This window comes from Acomys minous (assembly GCF_964271855.1).
Source record: "Acomys minous genome assembly, chromosome: 12".
Taxonomy (NCBI): Eukaryota; Metazoa; Chordata; class Mammalia; order Rodentia; family Muridae; genus Acomys; species Acomys minous.
In genome coordinates, this window is record NC_140493.1 from 79,393,247 (window position 1) to 79,413,291 (window position 20,045).

The following is a 20,045-nucleotide window of genomic DNA, read 5'->3' on the forward strand; positions in this document are numbered from 1 at the left end:
CTAACTAACCCTGAAAGTAGCCAGGTGTGGAGGCTCATTACTGTAATCCCAGTGCTTTGAAGGCGGAGACCAGAGGATTTCTTCAAGTTTCCAGGTCAACAGTGAGATTCTTATCTCCAGAACAAGACAAAAAGGGACTGCAATTGCTCCAAACCTGAGTGTTTGGCAGATATTTTCTCAAAAACTAAATGCACCATTCACTTTAAGGAAAACAACTGGGAAAGGTTTGGAGAACTTTTCCGGCTCTCCCATAGCCTTCCCCAACAGTACTTGCCATGTGCATGGTGCTGGAGATTGAACCGCAGGCCCCACATGTGCTCGGCAAGGGCTACTGCGTTCCAAACATCAAGTGCGTGTTTCTGTATCAATATACAAAGTTTTGTTTTATGTGCCACTAGATCAGATAGCTTTTCACGTGACTTTCCCAGTATCTCTCTCCCCCCCCCCCCATTTCCTCCTGGCTTAAGCAACATTTTATAGTAACTATTCAGTTTTTTAATCTAGAACCCACCCCAGTGACAAACTCGAGAGTGATGTTAGTGAAGACAGTTTAATGCCAACTTGCCCCCTGTCCGTTGTGGTACAGACATCACAGCCCAGTCCTTGGCTGGGTATCTCATAATCTGACAGATGGCGCATACTTACAATCCCCACATGCAGGAGGCCCAGGAAAAAAGATCCTCAAATTCAAGGAAGGCCAGCCTGGACTATACACAGAGACCCTGAATCAAAAAACCAAGAGGCTGGAGAGAGTGGAGCAATGGTTTCCTCGATCCTCAGGCATGTATATGATGCACAGATATATCAAGGCAAAACATCCATACACATAAAATGATAAAGCACTTGGTATATACAGAAAAGAAAATCAAAAGCAAATTTAGCAGCCAACTGACTATGGTTTTGTCCTTATGTTGCCCAATATGGATGGTTTAAGTGGCAACTTGGCATCGACAACAATACACGATGAATTTTCACTGGGGGTAAAATCCTCAAGGACACAATAAAAAAGAAATGTCTCGGTGTTTAAAAGCAGTGAGTGCTTCTCCAGAGGACCCAGGTTCAATTCCTAGCACCCACAGGGTAACTTAGCTCCTGTCCCAGAGGATCTGAGCCCCTCTTCTGGCTTCTGAGGGCATTGTATGCACACACAGGCATACATTCAGGCAAAATACCTATACACATAAAATAATAAATATGATTATTTCAAATTGCTTCTACTAAGGAAGGGAAAAGAGCATCATTCACAAGTACAGGAAATGTCAAGAACAAGCTGACATATCTCTTGATTCCTTACAATGAAGTGTAGGTAGACATCTCGGAACACAGGACAGCTCTGGCCTGAAAAGCCCATGTTTTTCACTGTGACAAACCAAAAATGACTTTCACAGTAATACCAATCTGCTAAGGCTGTGCATAAGCTTTTCTAAAAAAATCATTCTGTGAAACTTACGGTAATTTTGCACGAGAATTGTAGAGCAGCATAAGCTCTGTAACTATAGAAAATTAAGTTGTAATGAAATAGATTCAATATTCTCAGCCATGGCCAAAGATTTAAATTTGGTACCCTTTAAGTTTGTAAGAAATACCATGCTAACTACTATTAAAAATATACGTTTATTTCAGGTCAATATAACACCTACAATTAAGTTAGTTAGGTGAAGTTCTTACAGCCTTGGAGCAGCATTTGGTTAAAATGTTGGAAACACAAGAAGGAGCCCACTATTTAGAAACTGCTTTTAAGACCGCTGTGTACAGGGATGCAAATGGCACACTGCAAGCCTTTTCAGTTTCCCTCCACTCCTCCCTGTAATGCTCCAGCAGCATCCAGTATGAAACTATGAAAACCACCACTCTTCTGGGTTGAGATGTATTTAATCAAAACTTCGATTCTACATGTTATTTCCACAGTCCAGTAATTTATTTTAAATTGGAGTAATTTCAAATTCCACAAACAAAACTGAAGAACAGCAATATTGTTTGAATTCTCTCTTCTGTACACTCAGTGATCTAAAACACCACAATATCCACCATACACAAACCTCAGGGAAGAGTTAGTAAATACACACGCGTGGAATCATGGTGCTCCTTTTCCTGAATGGAATGGTCCCACAGAAAAAGCACAGGATACAGCACAACATGAGGGCACCTGTTACATAGGAAGTGAGCAAAACACACTAGCATTTTCTATACGCGTAATGGGGAAACCTGCATAGGTTAAAGGGCCTTTTATACTCGTTTAAAAATCAGGCAAGTTGTCTGTATGCATCTTTCAAATAATTTGGAGAGCGCGGTGATCCTGTGTAGGATATGCTGATTAGTGTAGCCTTCGTTGGCATGGACAGTCTGGCATGGTCACATACCAGTATTTTCACGTTAGCTTTTCTCTGAATAAAAGAGATTTAAATGCATTTAGACAATAACATATTGAAAGCAGTTTTACATACACTAAATTTAAGAGATTCAATATTAGAGTTTCTTTGTTTCTTTAAACACTACAGAGTGCAAATCAGGTTCTTCACAAGAGATTGAATAGTAAGCAGTTCTTCAAAGAATGAGGGGGAGAAAAAGCCCACATGGATATACTATTCCCCTTTGAAAAGAAGTTCTAATGATGCGGAATGTGAAAATAAGGTTTTAACATAGGCGATCCAAGTCTATAGTTAGAAACAAAAGTAGTCCTTCATGAAATAAAGGTTACAAGTATACGCTGCCTGTTTGCCCGTTTATGAGCTGAGAAGTGGGTAGACGGTGCTTCCATATGAAAACAGGAGACTACAGATGAGCTTCCACCTCACATGCTGTACCCAAAGCCAGGCTGTGGCTGCCCATATGGGGGCGCAGTGTAACCATAGCCAAAAGGAGCCTGGGAAGGGACTGCCACACTGGGTCCTGCTGTCAGCATCAGCTGGGGCTGACCTAAAGGTGACAAAAGAGGAGAAGCTGTTAGCACCAGGTTTAGAGCTATCACCTAGCTCACTCTAGCAGCGCAATCACAATTCACTGAATGAGTTGTGTGGGGCACTTTTGACTGTCCCAATTTGGAATACAGTCTCGCCCTGAGAAAGGTTTCCTGTCTTAGAGAAGCCAACGGTGCAGGCCTGAGGGCCACCACACCCTATGTTTAAAGCAGTAACACATGCACATTTGACAGAATCAGGCCATACATCTGCCAACAAGCCTGTCACATAATACACATTACACTTAGTGACTAAAATTTTAGCACAGGAAAACTTTACAAATTGTTAAAGTTAATTTCAATCTCTGATTCTAAATATCTGAATGGTAATGAAACCTAATATGATTCTAGCAAAGAATCCAGCGCTAATTTAGAGACAGCAGTAGAAAAAACACATTCAAATATGCAGTAGATATGCAATGCATTAGGTATGAAAAGAAAAACACGAGAGCATATATACCTTCTATCAAACACTTGCTGATGAAGCTGAAATAGTTGTTGACCACATAAAGAAAACATGACATGTAAAGAACTTTTAGAGAGAGAAACATAACACCTCCCTAGCCCGGCAAATCATCTCCCACTAAAATGGAAGCTACTGCTCTCCCAACACACAGGCTCCCCGTGTCCTCTTCTTGTAGTACAACCAAAATTGTATTTAAGTAAGTGTTGCGTGCTTTTTGGAAACTGGTTTAATCAAAGAATCACCTCTGGATTATCTTGAAAAGTCTAACCTATTTCAACCACCTACTTACAACTCTATGCATTGGATGCCTACTAAAAAAGTAGCCCTCTGGTTTTGTTCCTATTTTAAGTAAGTCAAACCTCATGTAGCATTTTAGGTCTACCTAGCCTTTCATCAAAATTACCCTGTCCCGTAAATTCCTCCAAACAGCTTATCTACAATAACAACAACAACCACCACCACCACAGGTATAATAATAAAGATTCCTATAGTATCATTTTCCTTAATTGCCTGAGACAAAATTTTATGCTTCCTTACAAAGAACATCTGGTTATAAAACTTGATCATAGCCTCAAATCCAATGTGAAATTCAAATATGAAACGCAAGGGAAAAGTAATCTGCACAGGCGAGTATAAGAGGAAGTCAAACTCCTTTAAGTAATTATTTTAGGGTTTGGACACTCTCTCCGGAAAGTTCTTTTTTTTGGGGGGGGGGGTCTGTTTTATTTATTTATTTTTTGGAGACAGGCTTTCTCTGTATAATCCTGGCTCACTTTGTAGACCAGGTTGGCCTCAAACTCACATTGATCCACCCGCCTGTGCCTCCCAAGTGCCGGGATTGCAGGCGCGTGTCACCACGCCCAGCTTGGAAAGCTCTTAAATGGCCACTCAAGCCTCATTCTCTGTCCTAGTTAGATTTAAAGTTAGGATGCCCTCTTTATGCAAAGCACTGAAAACAGCCTTGTTATATTGTTTCTTTCTTAGGGAATTTAGATCAGTCATCAATCAGGCAACAGAAGAGCCTAGGCCATCTTTAGTGACTAAATTTGAGAAACTGCATGGAAGACTATCAGAGTGGATGCCATCAATATGAGTTTAAGTGGTCCTCAGGAGAAAATGCTAATAGTTGGGAGAACTACTCTTTAACCTAGCAAACGTTTTGCCCCTTTCAAAGCTTGCTGCCTTTAAGGATGGTCTAATGTGCCCCTCTGAACGTAAAAAGAGAAGGTTACCATAAACGATGGGCTGTGTCTCTGTAGCTTGTTCTTCTTCTTTCCTCAGTGACTCTGAAGCATCTAATTTATCCACCTAGAGAAAAACAAGTCACGTTAGAACCCCAAAAGCATGACAAACTTAGGTTTATGGCAGAGAGTGGAAAAGCCTTAGTATGTCAAACTCTGTCAAAAATCAAACAGACTGGCAAGAACATTCCCAGGCCCCTCAAATTCAATGGCAATATTCATACTTCAGTCAAGGTGTTTTTCAGCACTGTCTTTATAAACCCTCAGGAAGGAGGTATTTATAAATGCCATAACAGCTCACACCAGGCTAAGACTGGACATGCTAGGATGCAGCCTGAGCAAGGGAGAAAGTGAGACGGAACCACTTTTCAAATGACGTGTATACACTATCAGAGGTGATCGGGAATTTGTAAACCATCAGGACTTCTTCCCCAGGGGAATTAAGATGCAAAAAAGTGAAATGAGTCAAATGGCTAGCAAGGACTTGAGCAGGAGGATGAGCTGTTTTGACAGCTCTGCACATCTGCTGAGGCTTACATTCTGCAACTGAGACTGAGTCTTAAGGAGCTCCACACTCAACCTTATTGTGATGTGTAACATCCTTTTCCTTACTTGACTGAGACAAAGTGCAAAAACACTAATGGTACACGGCTCAAAGAAGTAACTGAGATTGCCTGACTTGGCCCCAACTTTGAGAAGAAAGCTTTTATTTTTAATGAAGCCAAGGATATAAATGGCTACTGTATATTAGCTAACCAAAGTGGCCAATATCAGATACTACCAGTTCAAGTATATGAGTGAACGCCGGGAGTGGTATTACCCAGATCCTTTAGGAGTTAGAGGGGAACTTTGGCAAACCAAACTATCAGCCCTTGGATTTCCTTCTCTAGAAAGCGAGGCTGAAGGAAGCTGGGAGTTCCCTATAAGGCTAACATAATTTCATTCTGTAAGTCTGAGACACACGAGAGAAAAACAACAGGAGCCTGGTGTTGCAGAATTGCCTATCATGTACTTCTGTTGCCTTTATACTATACTGTATTTGTATTCTAAACTTTGGATTTGTATTAAACAGTTGGCACCTGGGCCAGTTTTTCTATACAACTAAATTTCAAATCTCAGTGTCCTTTTTTTTTTTTAATTTCAGTGTTCTTATGTACTATTTTCAAGGCCAAAAGTGTGCTAAGAATGTGAGTGTACAGAGGAACCTCTATGTGACCCCAAAGACAATGAGGGAGGGAGCACATGAACAGAAATGTAGATCCTTGAAAAAGTCATAAAAACTAGATCTTTTAAACATGCTAAAGCAGTACCTGGGTTGTACTGGAGACTTAAAACAGTGTTTTTGAGTGTGCATACAGCACAGAGGGTTAGGACAACAGGTTTCTGATTTTAAAAATTGTATGTGTTTACTGGGGGGCTGGCTGGGGACAACAAGCACATGCTGTGGTGTGCATGTGAAGGTCAAGGGACAATTTGCAGAAGCTGGTAGTTGGTTTTTCACTACCATGTGGGTCTCAGGGAGAGAACCAAGTGTCAAGCTTGGCAGCAAATGCCCATCCCAGCTGAGATGGCCCCAGATGTTCCTACTTACTCCTACTGCTCCATGTTAAAAGTAATCTGGGCCTCAAAAAAGAACTTTGAGAGTGAGCTTCAGTAGTCTACCTTTGAAGATGGGTGTGCTGTATTTCAGGGTTTGTAGGGTATTTGGGCGGGGCTAGTTGGTGGTTTGCTTTTACATACTATTTTCCTTATTTTGTAGCCTATACAATATGTTACAAATTAAAGCCTACCATGGAATGTAAGGCTCATGTGAAATATCCATTATTTGGATCCAAATTGACACGAAAAATTAACTCATCTGCAGAAATTAAAGCAGCTATGCCATCAGGGTCACCTGGGGTTTGCTAACCTCACTAGTACGTGAGAATGAACTACAGAAGTCATACAGGACACATATGGATGCCTGTATGTAAATAATTTCTAAGGTAAAAGAAGCAAAACGAACCCCAAAACACCCAGCACTGCATAATACATCCCCAGACTTTCAAGGAAAAAAAGAACTTAAGTGAACAGACACGTATAAAAGTTAATGTCTGATTAACTGTTGATACAGAAACACATGGGGGACCAAAGAGCCAGGATTATCCAAATGCCCCAGTCACTGACAGAGGCAAGGAGGGAGGCAGAAAAACACAAATCCCAGAGGAGAAACATCAACATAAAAGCAAAAGTGCTGATGTTTTTATGTAATGGGATAGCCTGTGCTCACTTCGGCAGCACATATACTAAAACTGTAATGGGATAGCCTCTGGGACAGGAACATCCAATTTTTGTTAAAGCCCAATTTAGATCACACCAAAAGAAAAAATGGGAGAAGATTTTATGAACACAAGCTTTTGTTAAGAGCTGTAACAAAAGTTTCTGATCCTTGGGTTTAAAAAGAAAAATTAAACATAAGCATGTCACTGAAATCAGTTCCATTTGTAATATTGAAGATCCACTAAAATGCAAAAGGCTTTTCCACAAAGACTGCAATATGCTGCAGAGTAAAAGTTAACATGCAGTCAGTTATTTTGGTGTATGTGTGCATGAAAAAAAGGCAAAAGTACTGAAGCAAGAAGTGAGATCTGAAGATGACTGGTGCCATACAGGCTCTCAAGAAACACACACAGCCCACAGCAATGCTCTAATGTTTCAGAGTAGTATGATGTGTTGCAATGACTTACACATGCTTGGTTTAGAACAACGCATAACACTACAGTTCTGTTACCCATTTTTCACACACACGCTTTCTAACTGCCTTGCTTACTAGCTGCTGAAGGGTCTCACACACAATGCATTTTACTCAGGTTTGCCCTAAGTTCCAGTGGTGACTCAAGTCTGATCAACATAATCCCAAGGCATTGGCCCTAGCCAAATTCATTTAAAATTTAACACTCCTCTACTTCCCCACCCCTTTCTAACCATTTTACCCCAGGCATAAGTTTTAAAGTTTCTTTCATTTACAGTGGGACGGAGATAAGCCAATGAAGAAAGCAGCCACCATATGGTGCCTCAATTTGGCATTCTTGCATGATGAGCCAACTAATTAACATGACAGCAAATTTAGGTGGTTTCAAAGGCATGCCTTATTACAGATAGGTGTTAATATTGCCTTGTTATAAATATAAATAATCCATGTTGCTTAGCAACAGTTATAGCAAGCTTGGCTCTCTCATGATTGAAAAGATTTTGGTTCCTCTTAAAAATGGAGTAGCACCATGAGAACTGGACACCTGGAGGAACATGAGGAAAGCCTCTTCGGAAGCAGCTAGTATCTCTTGTATCTACTTTCAGCAAAAAAAATTAGTAAGAATCAAGAGATCAGAAACTGGATCACAGTCCTTCAATACCACAAAAACCCCAGAAAACAAACAAACAAACAAAAAGCCCCACAGAACTCCAAAAGCCTCTTAGGGCATGTACATACAGATATAAATTCAACAACTGTCAGGCAGGCTCACAAAATAAAAAAAGATGTTTTAATTCATTTCAAATATTAAGAAAGTCCTACTATAGTCCAGATGCCCTGACAGGGAAAATATTGAAACTCACCATGCTCAGTTTTAATAATATATTAAAGAGAGACTGTGAACCAACTACTGATTAGCCTCCTGCCCTTCCTAAAGCCTATTAGCCGATTAGTAGCAAACATCTACTAATGTCCTACAGCTCTATTATAGTTATGTTTCAAGGGACTTGCAGAGGCTTAGTGAAAATTTATTGGGGAGGGGGGTAAGCAGCAGCAGCAGTGTAGAAAAGGAAGGAAAAAAAAATCATGCAAATTCCTTAGACTTAGTCCTCCAGACTTAAAGATGGAAAAGAATCAACTTTCACCTTTTCCTTTATTGCATCAACCTGCAAAGGAATTCAGAAGGTGCAGCTTAGAAAAAAAATCAAATTCCATATTGAGCATAAAAAGGTAGAATCAGCAACCAAGGTTTAGGGAGAAACACCTAACCACTGAAAAAGGGAGGAGCAGAGTGAAGTGAAGGGCATCCGGAAGCAAGTTTAGAGTCCTGTTTAAGGTCAAAGCTCACTGCAGAAGGACCTGAGCTGAGCCAGTGTGGAAGGAAGCAGCGCAGTGGCCAGGACAAGGGCAGCATGTAGGTTAACAGCAGCTGGGGCTCCCAGGTGGCGTTATGCATAAGAAAGGAAGCTCCTCTCACCTGTGGCTAAGCTGAGGCAACTGTTTTAATCACACTGGGCTTACATATAAAATATTACTCCTTTAAAAACTGTAAGAGCAACACAAGGTGTCTGGTTACGTGGTCTCCTAAGGAAAACATCTCTACACATGGGGGGGCTGTTAGTAGCGTCTCCCCACTCTCTACTCAGGCATGCCAAAGAGAGACTTCACTTTTAAGCTTGATTTATTCTGATAAAGTGGATTTTTAAGAAATCATTTAAAATTTCTATGCATACAGCTAGTAACTTGGGGCAAGCAAAAAGTATTCTAACATCTAAAAGAGATCCTAAGACAAACAGAAAATTTTATAAGTGGTTTTCCCTTAGCTTATTTAATGTGCATTTATGAAACATGATTAACTGCAAACTTCCTACAGTATTTTTAAGTTAGGTCACTGATTATCAAAAATCTGTGATAATTATGGGCTGCTAATATAATGCAGCTTCCCCATAAGAAACAGGCAAAGACATGAAGTCAGGAACCAAACAAATAAAAGAAATCTATGGAAGTATACATGGGACTCGGGGTCATAGGGGTTAATTTAAAAGTACTACAAATATTAAAACAGAGGGTACTATTTGATGTGAGTGTTCAGAGGGTGGACACTGACAATGCTTGCATCCCTTCCTAGTCATGTCATCTGTCAGCCATCAAGAAAAATTCCAATAGGAACATTTTATGATCAACTGAGTAATTTACACTAGAGAAAAAAACTGAAAAAAAATAATATACATGTACAAATTTACAAATCCTCCCAATTATTAGTTCTGAATATGCTTCTGAGCATCGTTACCTTGGTCAAATATTCCTTCATGACCTGGATGAAATACGGCATGGCAAAATCCATGATATTGTGCCTCCATGCAGTTTCCAGGACGACATCTGGCCTTAAAAGATCATAACAGGTAAAGAGACAAGCTCCAAAGCACTCTCTCTTTTCTTCCTGCAAAAACCACTGTAGGAGTTCTTCAGCCAACTCTGTGTCTTTAGATTCAGAGGCATACTGCATTGCGTCCTATTTGGAGGAAACAATGAAGGACACAGAGGTTAACCCAGCATGCTGACTTAAACTAGCCCCGAAGTAAAGAAAACCCCACTAACTTAAAAACTACCATCACAAAAGGGAGACACACTGCCAGCTCTCACTACCATGAAACCAACAGCTCGGTAAGATCACTTGTAAGATACCATGAGTGGCTAGAACAGCCCACCCCCACGTTAACAACCTTGTAAAGACTGTCTTTCTTGCACAGTTCTACACTCTGTTTCCAGCGATTGTTGCCTTTGAAGAGATAAGCAGCAATTCTTCTGAATTCAATGAGTTCATGTTTTTCCAAACGCTGAGCAAGTGAGATGTTGTCGAAGTTGTCATAAGCATCTATTGATGTTCGCAGAGCCTTAAGAGAGAAAGTCATTCAGAAGTCAGCTAGAGGCTTTAACATTTATATCCTACACTTCCTTCTGATAGAGCCAACTAGATGGCAGCATGAACTATAACAACACAGACTCAAGCGTCAAACTACAAAAGTTTGTAACCTGTGTTCAGGTATCAATCTTCTTCAATCCACTTCTCAAATAATAATAAATAAAATTGCCAAATATACTGCGCAGTTTTCTCTGAGGTTTTCCAGTATTGATATTAACTTGAGTAGCTATGGAACTGGAAGAATACATAATGAGGACCAGAACTTATGCTGGCTGGAAACTATTCATAATGTAATTCAGCATGACATTCAGCCTTACAGACTAGAGTAGACTCTGAGCCTAAAGGAAAACCATGCCAAGCCAGGGGTGCTGACACAGAACTGCGTCTCAAGCACTCACGCTGAGCAAGATACCTGAGTATTACTAGGCCAAGTCCCAGGCAGGCCAACAGACAGTGGAAGCCAACAGAAAGCAGTTAGCATAACCCAGATGGTTGCTATTTATGTGCTGCTTTTCACAAAAGCAAGTTTACAAGACAAGCCTAAGACATCAGGCAAGAAAAGTAATAAACAGTTGGGTCCACTTAACAGCAATTAGGTTTATAGACAAATTGAAAGATAAATGACTCTTGGATGTGCAGTCAAGATGTTATGGAGGAAAGAACAGTATTTAATTGTTTCTCCTCAAGGGAGGGTGTGGTGGCACACGCGCCTTTAATCCCAGCATTTGGGAGGCAGAGGCAGGGGGATCTCTGTGGGTTCAAGGCCATCATGGTCCAGGGAAATCCAGATAGCCAGGGTTCTGTTACACAAAGAAACCCTGTGTCCAAAAAACAAAACAAAACAAAAAATTGTTTTCTCAAGAAATATATAAAATATATGTAAACTAAACTGTGGAACTTGGCATCTCTAAAATCTTGCTGAATGTAGGGCCTAACCATCTATGTGTCTGATGATTAGCAACACAAGGCTAAGCCGGGCATGGTGGCCCACGCCTTTAATCCCAGCACTTGGGAGGCAGAGGCAGGCGGATCGCTGTGAGTTCGAGGCCAGCTTGGTCTACAAAACGAGTCCAGGACAGTTTGAGGCCAGCTTGGTCTACAAAGTGAGTCCAAGACAGCCAAGGCTACACAGAGAGACCCTGTCTCAAACCCCCTACCCCCCCTCAAAAAAAAAATAAACACAAGGCTAACAGGAGCTTTTACTACAGAATATGCCAGCATTAAACCTAATCAGAGCCTGATGTTAAACATTTACAAGAATCCAAAGGTTTTACCTGATAATCTTCTTCTGTAATAAAGAGGTTGTTAAGTGACTCGTTCACAGATTTGTTGTTGTGGTTCTGAACAGAGCGTAAATACGGCTTCACCAATGGTAGCTGCTTTACCTTTAAAATAATGTTTGTTAGAAAGATAGCCACGATTGACAACTGTCATCCAAATACATCCAAATCCTCACTGTGAAGTTCAGTGCAAAAGAGTTACCTTGCTGAAGTAATTGACTGCACGAGTGTGATCCAACCGTGGAGACAGCACCATGAGCAAGTCATTTAACAACAGAGGCTTGAACTCTAAGTAGAACTGGATTGCTCTGTAGTACAGTTCCACATTGGCCACCTAAAACAGGAGAAACTCAGGCATTAGAGGTCAGTCCCTCCCCGGTGCACCTTCCCTCCTACGCTAAGGAGTGCACACACCTTGGTGATGATGTCTTTGAACTGCCCTTCCTTCCACGCGTCGGTGGGGTGATTCATCATGGTGATGATGGCGTTGTCGTACTCTTCATACTTGTCATACAGAAACACCAGCTCCGCCCACAGGTGAGCTTGTTCCGCAGCTCTCAGCACCTGCAGAAGGACCAGCTGCTTCAGACGGAAACCCGACTCCTGCTCTCAGCTTAACAAGGCAAAGCTACTTTAAGTTATTCAAGAGCCCCAGGCGGTGAAGATCAGTTACCTTAGGGATGTTCACTCTCGACCAGAACAGCTCCAGGTGCTCCCTCATTTTCTGGGGCTTGAATTTAGAGTACAGAATGGCTAGCTCGGTGAACATCCCCATGTGTGCTCGCTCCAGGCCCAAGGCTGCCTCCAACATAGTGATGAGCTCTTCAAAATACCCACGATCCTAAGTAAGGGCGACAGATGTGCGGTTAGAGGAGAAGACAAGTGCTCGGGGTCCACGCACGTGCGCCGGGAGAGGTCTCACCTGATAGTAGTTGATAAGCTCCTCTAACTCGTCTGCGTGCACCACAATATGAAGCCCACACATCTGAGCCAGCCGGAACTCCTTCCCATCCACACAGGCAAAGCAGACCTAGAATAAACATTTTCCATTATGAGAATCTAAATGCAAATGCAGTTATTTGAAGTCAACAGTACTGAAGAATTTTCAAATGGAATCTTAGTTGATCACTCAAGCGCGGGCTTAGATTACCTCCTTCCATGTGCGAGTGCTGTTAGCTTTTCTAGCTCCATCAACAGCTGCCTGGTATTCACCAAGGTGGACAAGGGTAGATGCCAAGCGCCCAAAGTTAGAAACATTGTTGTACAACAGCTTGGCAGCATCGTACATCTTTTCATCATAGCAACGGTCACCAACCTAGAGGAAAAGGCAATCCATGATCAGTACAATACAGGCCTCAGCTCAACCCTTTTTCTAAATTCCTATCTTAACCCTGAGGAACAGAGAGGCATGGTTGAACATACTGTAATCCCGCACTTACGAGTTGGGGCAAGAGCACCCTTTAGTCTCTAAGAATACGGTCTTCAAAATTACAAACAAAATGAATGAACATATATATACACACTCTGCCCTCCTAAGAACAGTTCAAATTTCCTTGCTCTAACATGTTGATTCTGCCAAGGTGATAAAGCTGCTCAATCGTTGAATTTTCATGTGTTTAAAATTTGGAGAAATGGAGACAACACAATGGGCAAAGTGTTTGCCTTGCAAACATTAGGATCTGAGTTTAACACCTGTGACCCACATAAAAAAACAGGTTCGACAGTGTGTGCTTGTGATCCCAGCACCAAGGCAGTGGCAGATTCATCTTTCTTGCTTGCTGGCCAGTGGCTTACATTACATAGCTATATCCAAGCCAGCACGAGACACTGTCTTTTTTTCCCCTCTTAAGTGTATAGTTCCTAAAAATGATGAAAACATGCTCCTGCATATAAGCATCCCAGAAAACACACACACACACACACACACACACACACACACACACACACACACACACACACAAACAGGAAACCCACTTGCTGAATATGAGCGTTATTTGGCCCATTGATGAACTCTTCTAATTCTGCAAGGCGGTTTGTTTTAGCCAGTGCAAATATCAATTCTGTCTCCACATAGGACTCTCGCGCCTTCTTTCGTGCCATCTGCAAATACTTCACCAATTCTTCCCAGTTTCCTAAATAAAGAGAAAAATAAGCATCCTTATTTTATATTTCCAAACAAATATGTTGAGTCTACTACTAGCTCCCCTGCCTTTTGTGTTTGTGTGTGTCATGGTACATGTGTAGCTTAGGCTGTCCATTAACTTAAGGCCTCCTGCCTCAGCACCCCAAGTGCCAGGATGGAAGGTGTCCATCCCCACAGAATGACAAATATAAAAGTGGATGTGACTAAAAGTATAAAAATCCCATTACATTTCTGTATCATTATTGACCCTAAGAATATCTGATATACCCCCCATGCTTCCTTTAAAGTTATATTTGAAAGCTCTATCAGAATTTTATCAGACCTCAAAAGAGGGATCGTCCAAATGCCCAAAGGTGGTCAGTCTTTAGCTGGATCAAGATGCTGAGCTTAAAGTTTCACAAGTAACCAGAAGTGTCTGTCACCTACACAATTACATTAGACATCTGAATGCTGCTTGGTCTCGTACTTTTCTGAGGTCTCAAAGACATAAAGATAAGCAGTCTTACCACTAGTGTTGGCAGCCTGAACAACTTCCATGTAAGATGAAGGGTCATCGGCTTTGATGTAAGAATCAATGGCTTCCTTCACCATTCCTTTCTGCAACTGAGCTTTTGCAAGCTGACTCCAAACAGCAGGCTCATTGCAGCGTTCAGCAAACTCATATGCACGATCCAGGTTTCCAATATGTTCAATCAGGACCTGGGCAACATTTTTGAGTTGGTGTTATAGTAAAACGGATCTTACCCAACGTATTACATTTAAGCTGATAGCATTTCATGATTATTCTACAGGGACAGCACTCTGCACACACCCTCACAGGACAATGCACTCTTTGCATCAAGAGGAAGCTAGTCAGTATCACAACTTATGTAATTTCAAGACTTACCTGCACTGCTGAAGAATTGACGTCAAACTTCCGGAAAATAGCAAACGCTTCTTCAAACAGTTCGTTGCTGATGGCAATGTTGGCAATATCTGGAGCATCATAGTTATCCAGGCGGTTAATATACTCCATAACACGTGTCCGATCAGCCTTAATAGCAGTGAGGATGAGGAGGTTTTGCAGATTCCTTTAGAAACCAAGACATTCAAGCACAATGTTTAATGAGGTCATCAGTGGTAAGAAATACCCACTGTGGCACTAGAGGATTAACTGTCTCAAGGGACAAGGTGAGAAGAAACAGTATTAGCAGAGTAACACTCTGTTACTCTGTTCCTTCCCCAAGCTGACAAACCACAGTGAAAGACTGAACAGAAAGCTGAAGCACCCTCTGCCACCATACCTGTGTTCACTGAATACAGAGTTATCAAGGACAATTTTCTCCAGAAGTTCAATGAGTTCATTAGGAAGATCTGCTGTCATAAAAGCCTTGACTGTTACTGACACTTCTTCTGGGTCCTGAGTTTCAGACAAGGCTGTCTGTACAACCTACAAAGGATAGACATGGAATAGTTACGAAAAATCAAGGTATTTTTAAAAAGACATTGCCTAATTAGAGTAAGTTAGCTAACTTCTCATTAGAAAAGTCTCAATTAAGGGGGCTGGAGAGATGGCTCAGAGGTTAAGAGCCCTGAATGCTCTTTGAGAGGTCCTGAGTTCAATTCCCAGCAACCACATGGTGGCTCACAACCATCTATAATGAGATCTAATGCCTTCTTCTCGCCTACAGGTGTACATGCAGGCAGAGCGCTGTAAACATAATAAAAAAAATCTTTTTTTAAAGAAATCTGTTGTTTAATAAAAAAAACCTTCAATTAAAAAATCATTTTCTACTCAAAGATCTTTGTACACAAATATACATAAACACAAATTATTTATAATTATGCTGATAACGTCGCTATCCATGTAATTTCACTCCCCCCTGATAAGACATTGTCCATAATAAATAAACACTTACCACTATGACTTTAATGGTCTCTTATTTTCAATCTGTATCCCTAGATACAGATTATAAAATGAACAGCCCTGCTTTTGGCTCCATACCATGATTGCAGGAGTTTTTGTATCTACTTGGGAATGTGCCTTGGAAATGCTTCCTAGAGAGTTAGTGAGTAACTCAGACCTAGTAAACGATTATTCAAAATGCTGTTTCTATTTGTCTATCAGAAGAATTTAAAAATCATTATAGCGATGAGCAATAATTAGCATTTTAAATTCAAAATTCCAGTTTCATATAGGTGTGAACACTTCACTTTGGGTACTGTGCTGTTTAGTTACACTTTACTATTACTGTCGTGGTCACTGTGTGTGTGTGCTGTTACGACTGCTCCTGTAGGTGTATAAATCAATGCGTGCAGGTGCACGTATCAAAGACTGACACCACGTGTTTTGACCAATCACTCTGCACATTATTTTTGAGACAAGTCTCTCCCTAAGCAGGAGCTCATCCATTTGCTGGACTAGCTGACCAGCATATCCCAGAGATCCTCTTGCCCGTCTAGCCACCACCAGGTTATACACAGGGGACCCTGAGCCCAGCTTTCTAGGGATCAGAACTTATGTCTTCATTCTTGACAACGGAACAATCTCCATGATAGTTACTTGCACTCTTTAAAAAAGAATTACGAGATCTTGCTACACACGTAATTCAAGAAGAACTCAAACTCACATTGTCCCTCTTTCAGACTCCTAAGTGCAGGGACTTCAGGCATAAGCCATCTATCTACCCAAAAAATCACTTGGATTTTTGTATTTTGTATTAACAATCTTCATTGTGTGCTGACTTACTGCTTTAAATGTCTTCAGTTTAGTCATGTATCAGGTAATTTGTAGTCAATCATAATTTATTTCCTTTTAATGATGATAAACTTAAGATAATCTTATGTTCTTAGATTTCACTTTCCTTATGATATTTAATGTATACATATATACAATTTACAAGTAGTACAATTTTAATGTTCTTTCACGTTTTCTGCCTTCTGCCTTGTGTAGTTAAATATGACCCATCTGAGTACATTTGGCTATGTTACGAGAGCAAAGTATTTCAAGTCAGAAAGAAGGCAAACATTTTTTTCCATTTTTACCTGGTCGATTAATGGTCTTCTGTATGGATTGCTTTCCAGTAGTACACTACCCCACAATTCTGGATCCTTTCGACGGACCAGGTAGCGGGAGAGACTTTTGAAGAGGGAATTCTCATTGCAAACCTAATAAAATAGCAAAGATTAATTTCAGTGCAAAAAGTAAGAACTACAGATAATGACTCTGAAAGTTATTTGCAATCAACTCTTTGTTTTGTAAGAAACCTACTACTTCTATATAGAATTTTGGGAATGCCACAGTGAAATATTCTCACTGAAACTCAACCAGGGGGGAAATCTGTAGGGGCTTTTTAAAAAGCGTCCCAATTTTTTATTTTTTTTTTTTGAGATAGTGGTCTCATGTTCCTGAGCTTGCCTCTACTTCTCAATGGCTGGAATTAGGCATGCAACTGCCATACTCAAGTTATTTTCGATGTTCAGGCATTAGCATTATATTGCCTTAAATTATAAGCTCTGTGTTATACTCTAATGACAGGGCTGCCCCCTACAAACCCTTCTGTCAGTGTTTTATTAGCTAGTCTTACATAGTTACTTTTCCATATTCTTGCATCTACATCTACATAATCTTAGAGTTTCTTAGCTCTGACAATTGAACAATTCCAGAAGCAAATACGTCTCCAGGGTAGAACCTGGTAATTAATGGCATCATTCACTACAAAAGGCATCATTCACCTGGAAAGATGAGCAACTTTAAGCTGGGAAAGGTGCACAATGAGCTTTCTGTATCATTTATCAGAAATGAAGTGCCCCAACAAACCAGGTGACAATCTGGGTGCCGACAGAAATTACAGTAATAGATTGTAATACAAGAATCCATGACTCTAACAACACTGACTGATCAATGTGAGATTTCTGTTTTTCAGTGCTGGGGATGACACCCAAGGGCCGTGCTCATGGCAGCCCAGTGCTCTACTGTTGAACTCTAACCTGTAACTGATACACAGGAGAAAGGGCTGAAGTTGCTGTCAGCCTCATAAGAATGTCCTATGTGCTTATCAAAGAACTCCTACTGGACAGTGGACAACTCAGTGCAGACTGACTACATGAAGACAAACATGTGCTTCTGCATGCAACTGCATGGGGCAAAAATCTTTAAGCAGTATTCCGAGTAGAAATGTGTGATCTAAAAATCCAATCTCAGCTGGGCGTGGTAGCGCACGCCTCTAATCCCAGCACTCGGGAGGCAGAGGCAGGCGGATCGCTGTGAGTTCGAGGCCAGCCTGGTCTACAAAGCGAGTCCAGGACAGCCAAGGCTACACAGAGAAACCCTGTCTTGAAAAACCAAAAAAATAAAAATAAAAATCCAATCACAGAAAACCATGACAGAAACACTTGATTTTAGCTGAAAAGCCAAGAAGCACTACAGGGATGCTCAGAAATGTTTTCCTTTTGGCCAGGCATGCAGCTCAGCCGATGCACTGCAGGAGAGGAAGCAAGGGAGGCTACACACTCGTAGAAAATGGACAGGGCTCAGCATGATGGCTTAGCAGGTGCAGGAACCTGCCACCAAGGCTGACGACTGAGTTTGGTTTCTGAGGACAAACTGGATTCCCACAAGTTGTCCTCTGACTTCCACATGCACGTGCACAAACAAATCCACAGGGGTTGTGTGTGGTTGGCAGCTGTGAGGGTCTGTGGAGGAGAGTGTACGGAGACGACTGCCTGAAGAGTGTCTCCCTCCTCGGTGATGACAGCCTGGAAGATGGGCAGGAGTGGTGAGTGTGCATGCAGCCCTGAATTTACTCAGAGTCCCTCAGACGTTCATTTTAAAATGAAAAACCTGGTTATGCATTTATTTTACAAATAAAAACGTTTAACAGAATTTTTAAAAAATGAGCTTTAGCAAAGGTATCTATCATTAAAAATATTTCTGTGGACTAGAGAGATGGCTCAATGGTTAAGAGGGCTGGCTGCTCCTCTAGAGGTCCTGAGTTCAATTCTCAGCAACCACATGGTGGCGCACAACCATCTGTAATGGAATCTGATGCTCTCTTCCGGTGTGCATGAAGATGGAGCACTGATATAAATATAAGAATGAATCTCTTTTTTAAAAATTCTAAGAACTAATTCAGAATAAAGAGACCGAAGATTATGATCTTAAACTAAACAAAAATCTAATACTGAAAGAAAACTAACTTTTCAAAGTATCCTATTAATGTCATACTGACAGTAGCTAGTATCCATATGAAGACACTTCTTTATTCTTAGAAAGCAGAATGCAAATGGACAAAAATCCATGAGGTTTAACAGGCTCCCATGCCTAGTTTAGTAAGGAGGACAGTGTACGAGAACACAACAAAGCTAATTACAACACGCCAAATCAGGAAAGAGTGTTGTTTTTTATGTTTTTTGTTTTGTTTGGGTTTTTGTTTTGTTTTTCGAGACAGGGTCTCTCTGTGTTAGCCTTGGCTCACTTTGTACACCAGGCTGGCCTCGAACTCACAGAGACGCCTACCTCTGCCTCCCAAGTGTTGGAATTAAAGGTGTGAACCACCACGCCTGGCAGGAAAGTGTGTTTACAGACTGAGGTTCACAACTATTTCCAGATAATTTGCTTGATTTTGTTGTTTTGTTTTTCGAGACAGGGTTTCTCTCTGTGTAGCCCTGGCTGTCCTGGACCAGGATAGCCTCCAACTCACAGAGATCCACTTGCCTCTGCCTCCTAAGTGCTGGGATTAAAGGCGTTCACCACCATGCCAGGCTTCAAAATAAAGTTAAAAAACAAAAAACAAAATAAATAAATAAACACCACCACCTGCCCAAAACTGCTCCATATTAACTAAAATCATACAGAAACTCAAAATTTGCTAATTGGAAATGCTTCTAGTAAGAAGTGCTTACATTGATGAGTTCCAGATCACACTGGCCACGTTCGTATGCAACACAGGCCAGATGCGGGTCTCGCTTCTCACAGTACTTTCCAACCACACGACTGTCATAATAGGGGTTTTCACGAAGAAACCTCTCTGGGTTGTTATTACTGTCAATGTAGATTTTGGCTAGCGCATTGTGAGTAGCAGGCTCCTCACAGCCCTCATGAATTCTGGCCTCAAGCCAAGGTAGAAGCAGCTTCAATCTAGTAAAAACAAAACCAGACATGCAGTATTACAAACAGCACAATCTTCTCCGAAAAATACAAATAGAGTCCCACTTCAGAACAAACAGAACACTTTCAGCTCTAAAAGCTAGCATGTCGCCTTTCCACCAGCTACCGCCATGAGTTTACCCCATGTGCTGAGGAACTTGAGGCAGCCAGGCAGCTG

The 20,045-nt window shown here is 41.2% G+C and overlaps 1 protein-coding gene across 2 annotated transcripts in view; it reads right to left on the minus strand.

Moving 5' to 3' along the window:
- Positions 1-536: 536 nt before the first annotated feature.
- CLTC (clathrin heavy chain) overlaps positions 537-20,045 on the minus strand; it is a 65,974-nt gene continuing 46,465 nt past the window's right edge. Inside the window, exons 17-33 of one of the 2 annotated variants that reach the window (XM_084803238.1) lie at positions 19,624-19,858; positions 16,765-16,887; positions 15,024-15,169; positions 14,627-14,810; positions 14,247-14,439; positions 13,572-13,729; positions 12,748-12,912; positions 12,520-12,627; positions 12,271-12,438; positions 12,012-12,161; positions 11,800-11,931; positions 11,592-11,702; positions 10,118-10,288; positions 9,685-9,906; positions 8,540-8,560; positions 4,655-4,730; positions 537-2,916 (exon numbers count right to left, since the gene is read on the minus strand). In XM_084803238.1, the coding sequence (XP_084659364.1) occupies positions 2,792-2,916; positions 4,655-4,730; positions 8,540-8,560; positions 9,685-9,906; positions 10,118-10,288; positions 11,592-11,702; positions 11,800-11,931; positions 12,012-12,161; positions 12,271-12,438; positions 12,520-12,627; positions 12,748-12,912; positions 13,572-13,729; positions 14,247-14,439; positions 14,627-14,810; positions 15,024-15,169; positions 16,765-16,887; positions 19,624-19,858 (2,488 nt within the window). In that variant the 3' untranslated portion in view covers positions 537-2,791. The remainder of the gene's footprint in view (positions 2,917-4,654; positions 4,731-8,539; positions 8,561-9,684; positions 9,907-10,117; positions 10,289-11,591; positions 11,703-11,799; positions 11,932-12,011; positions 12,162-12,270; positions 12,439-12,519; positions 12,628-12,747; positions 12,913-13,571; positions 13,730-14,246; positions 14,440-14,626; positions 14,811-15,023; positions 15,170-16,764; positions 16,888-19,623; positions 19,859-20,045) is intronic. The other variant, XM_084803239.1, reaches the window with a different exon arrangement.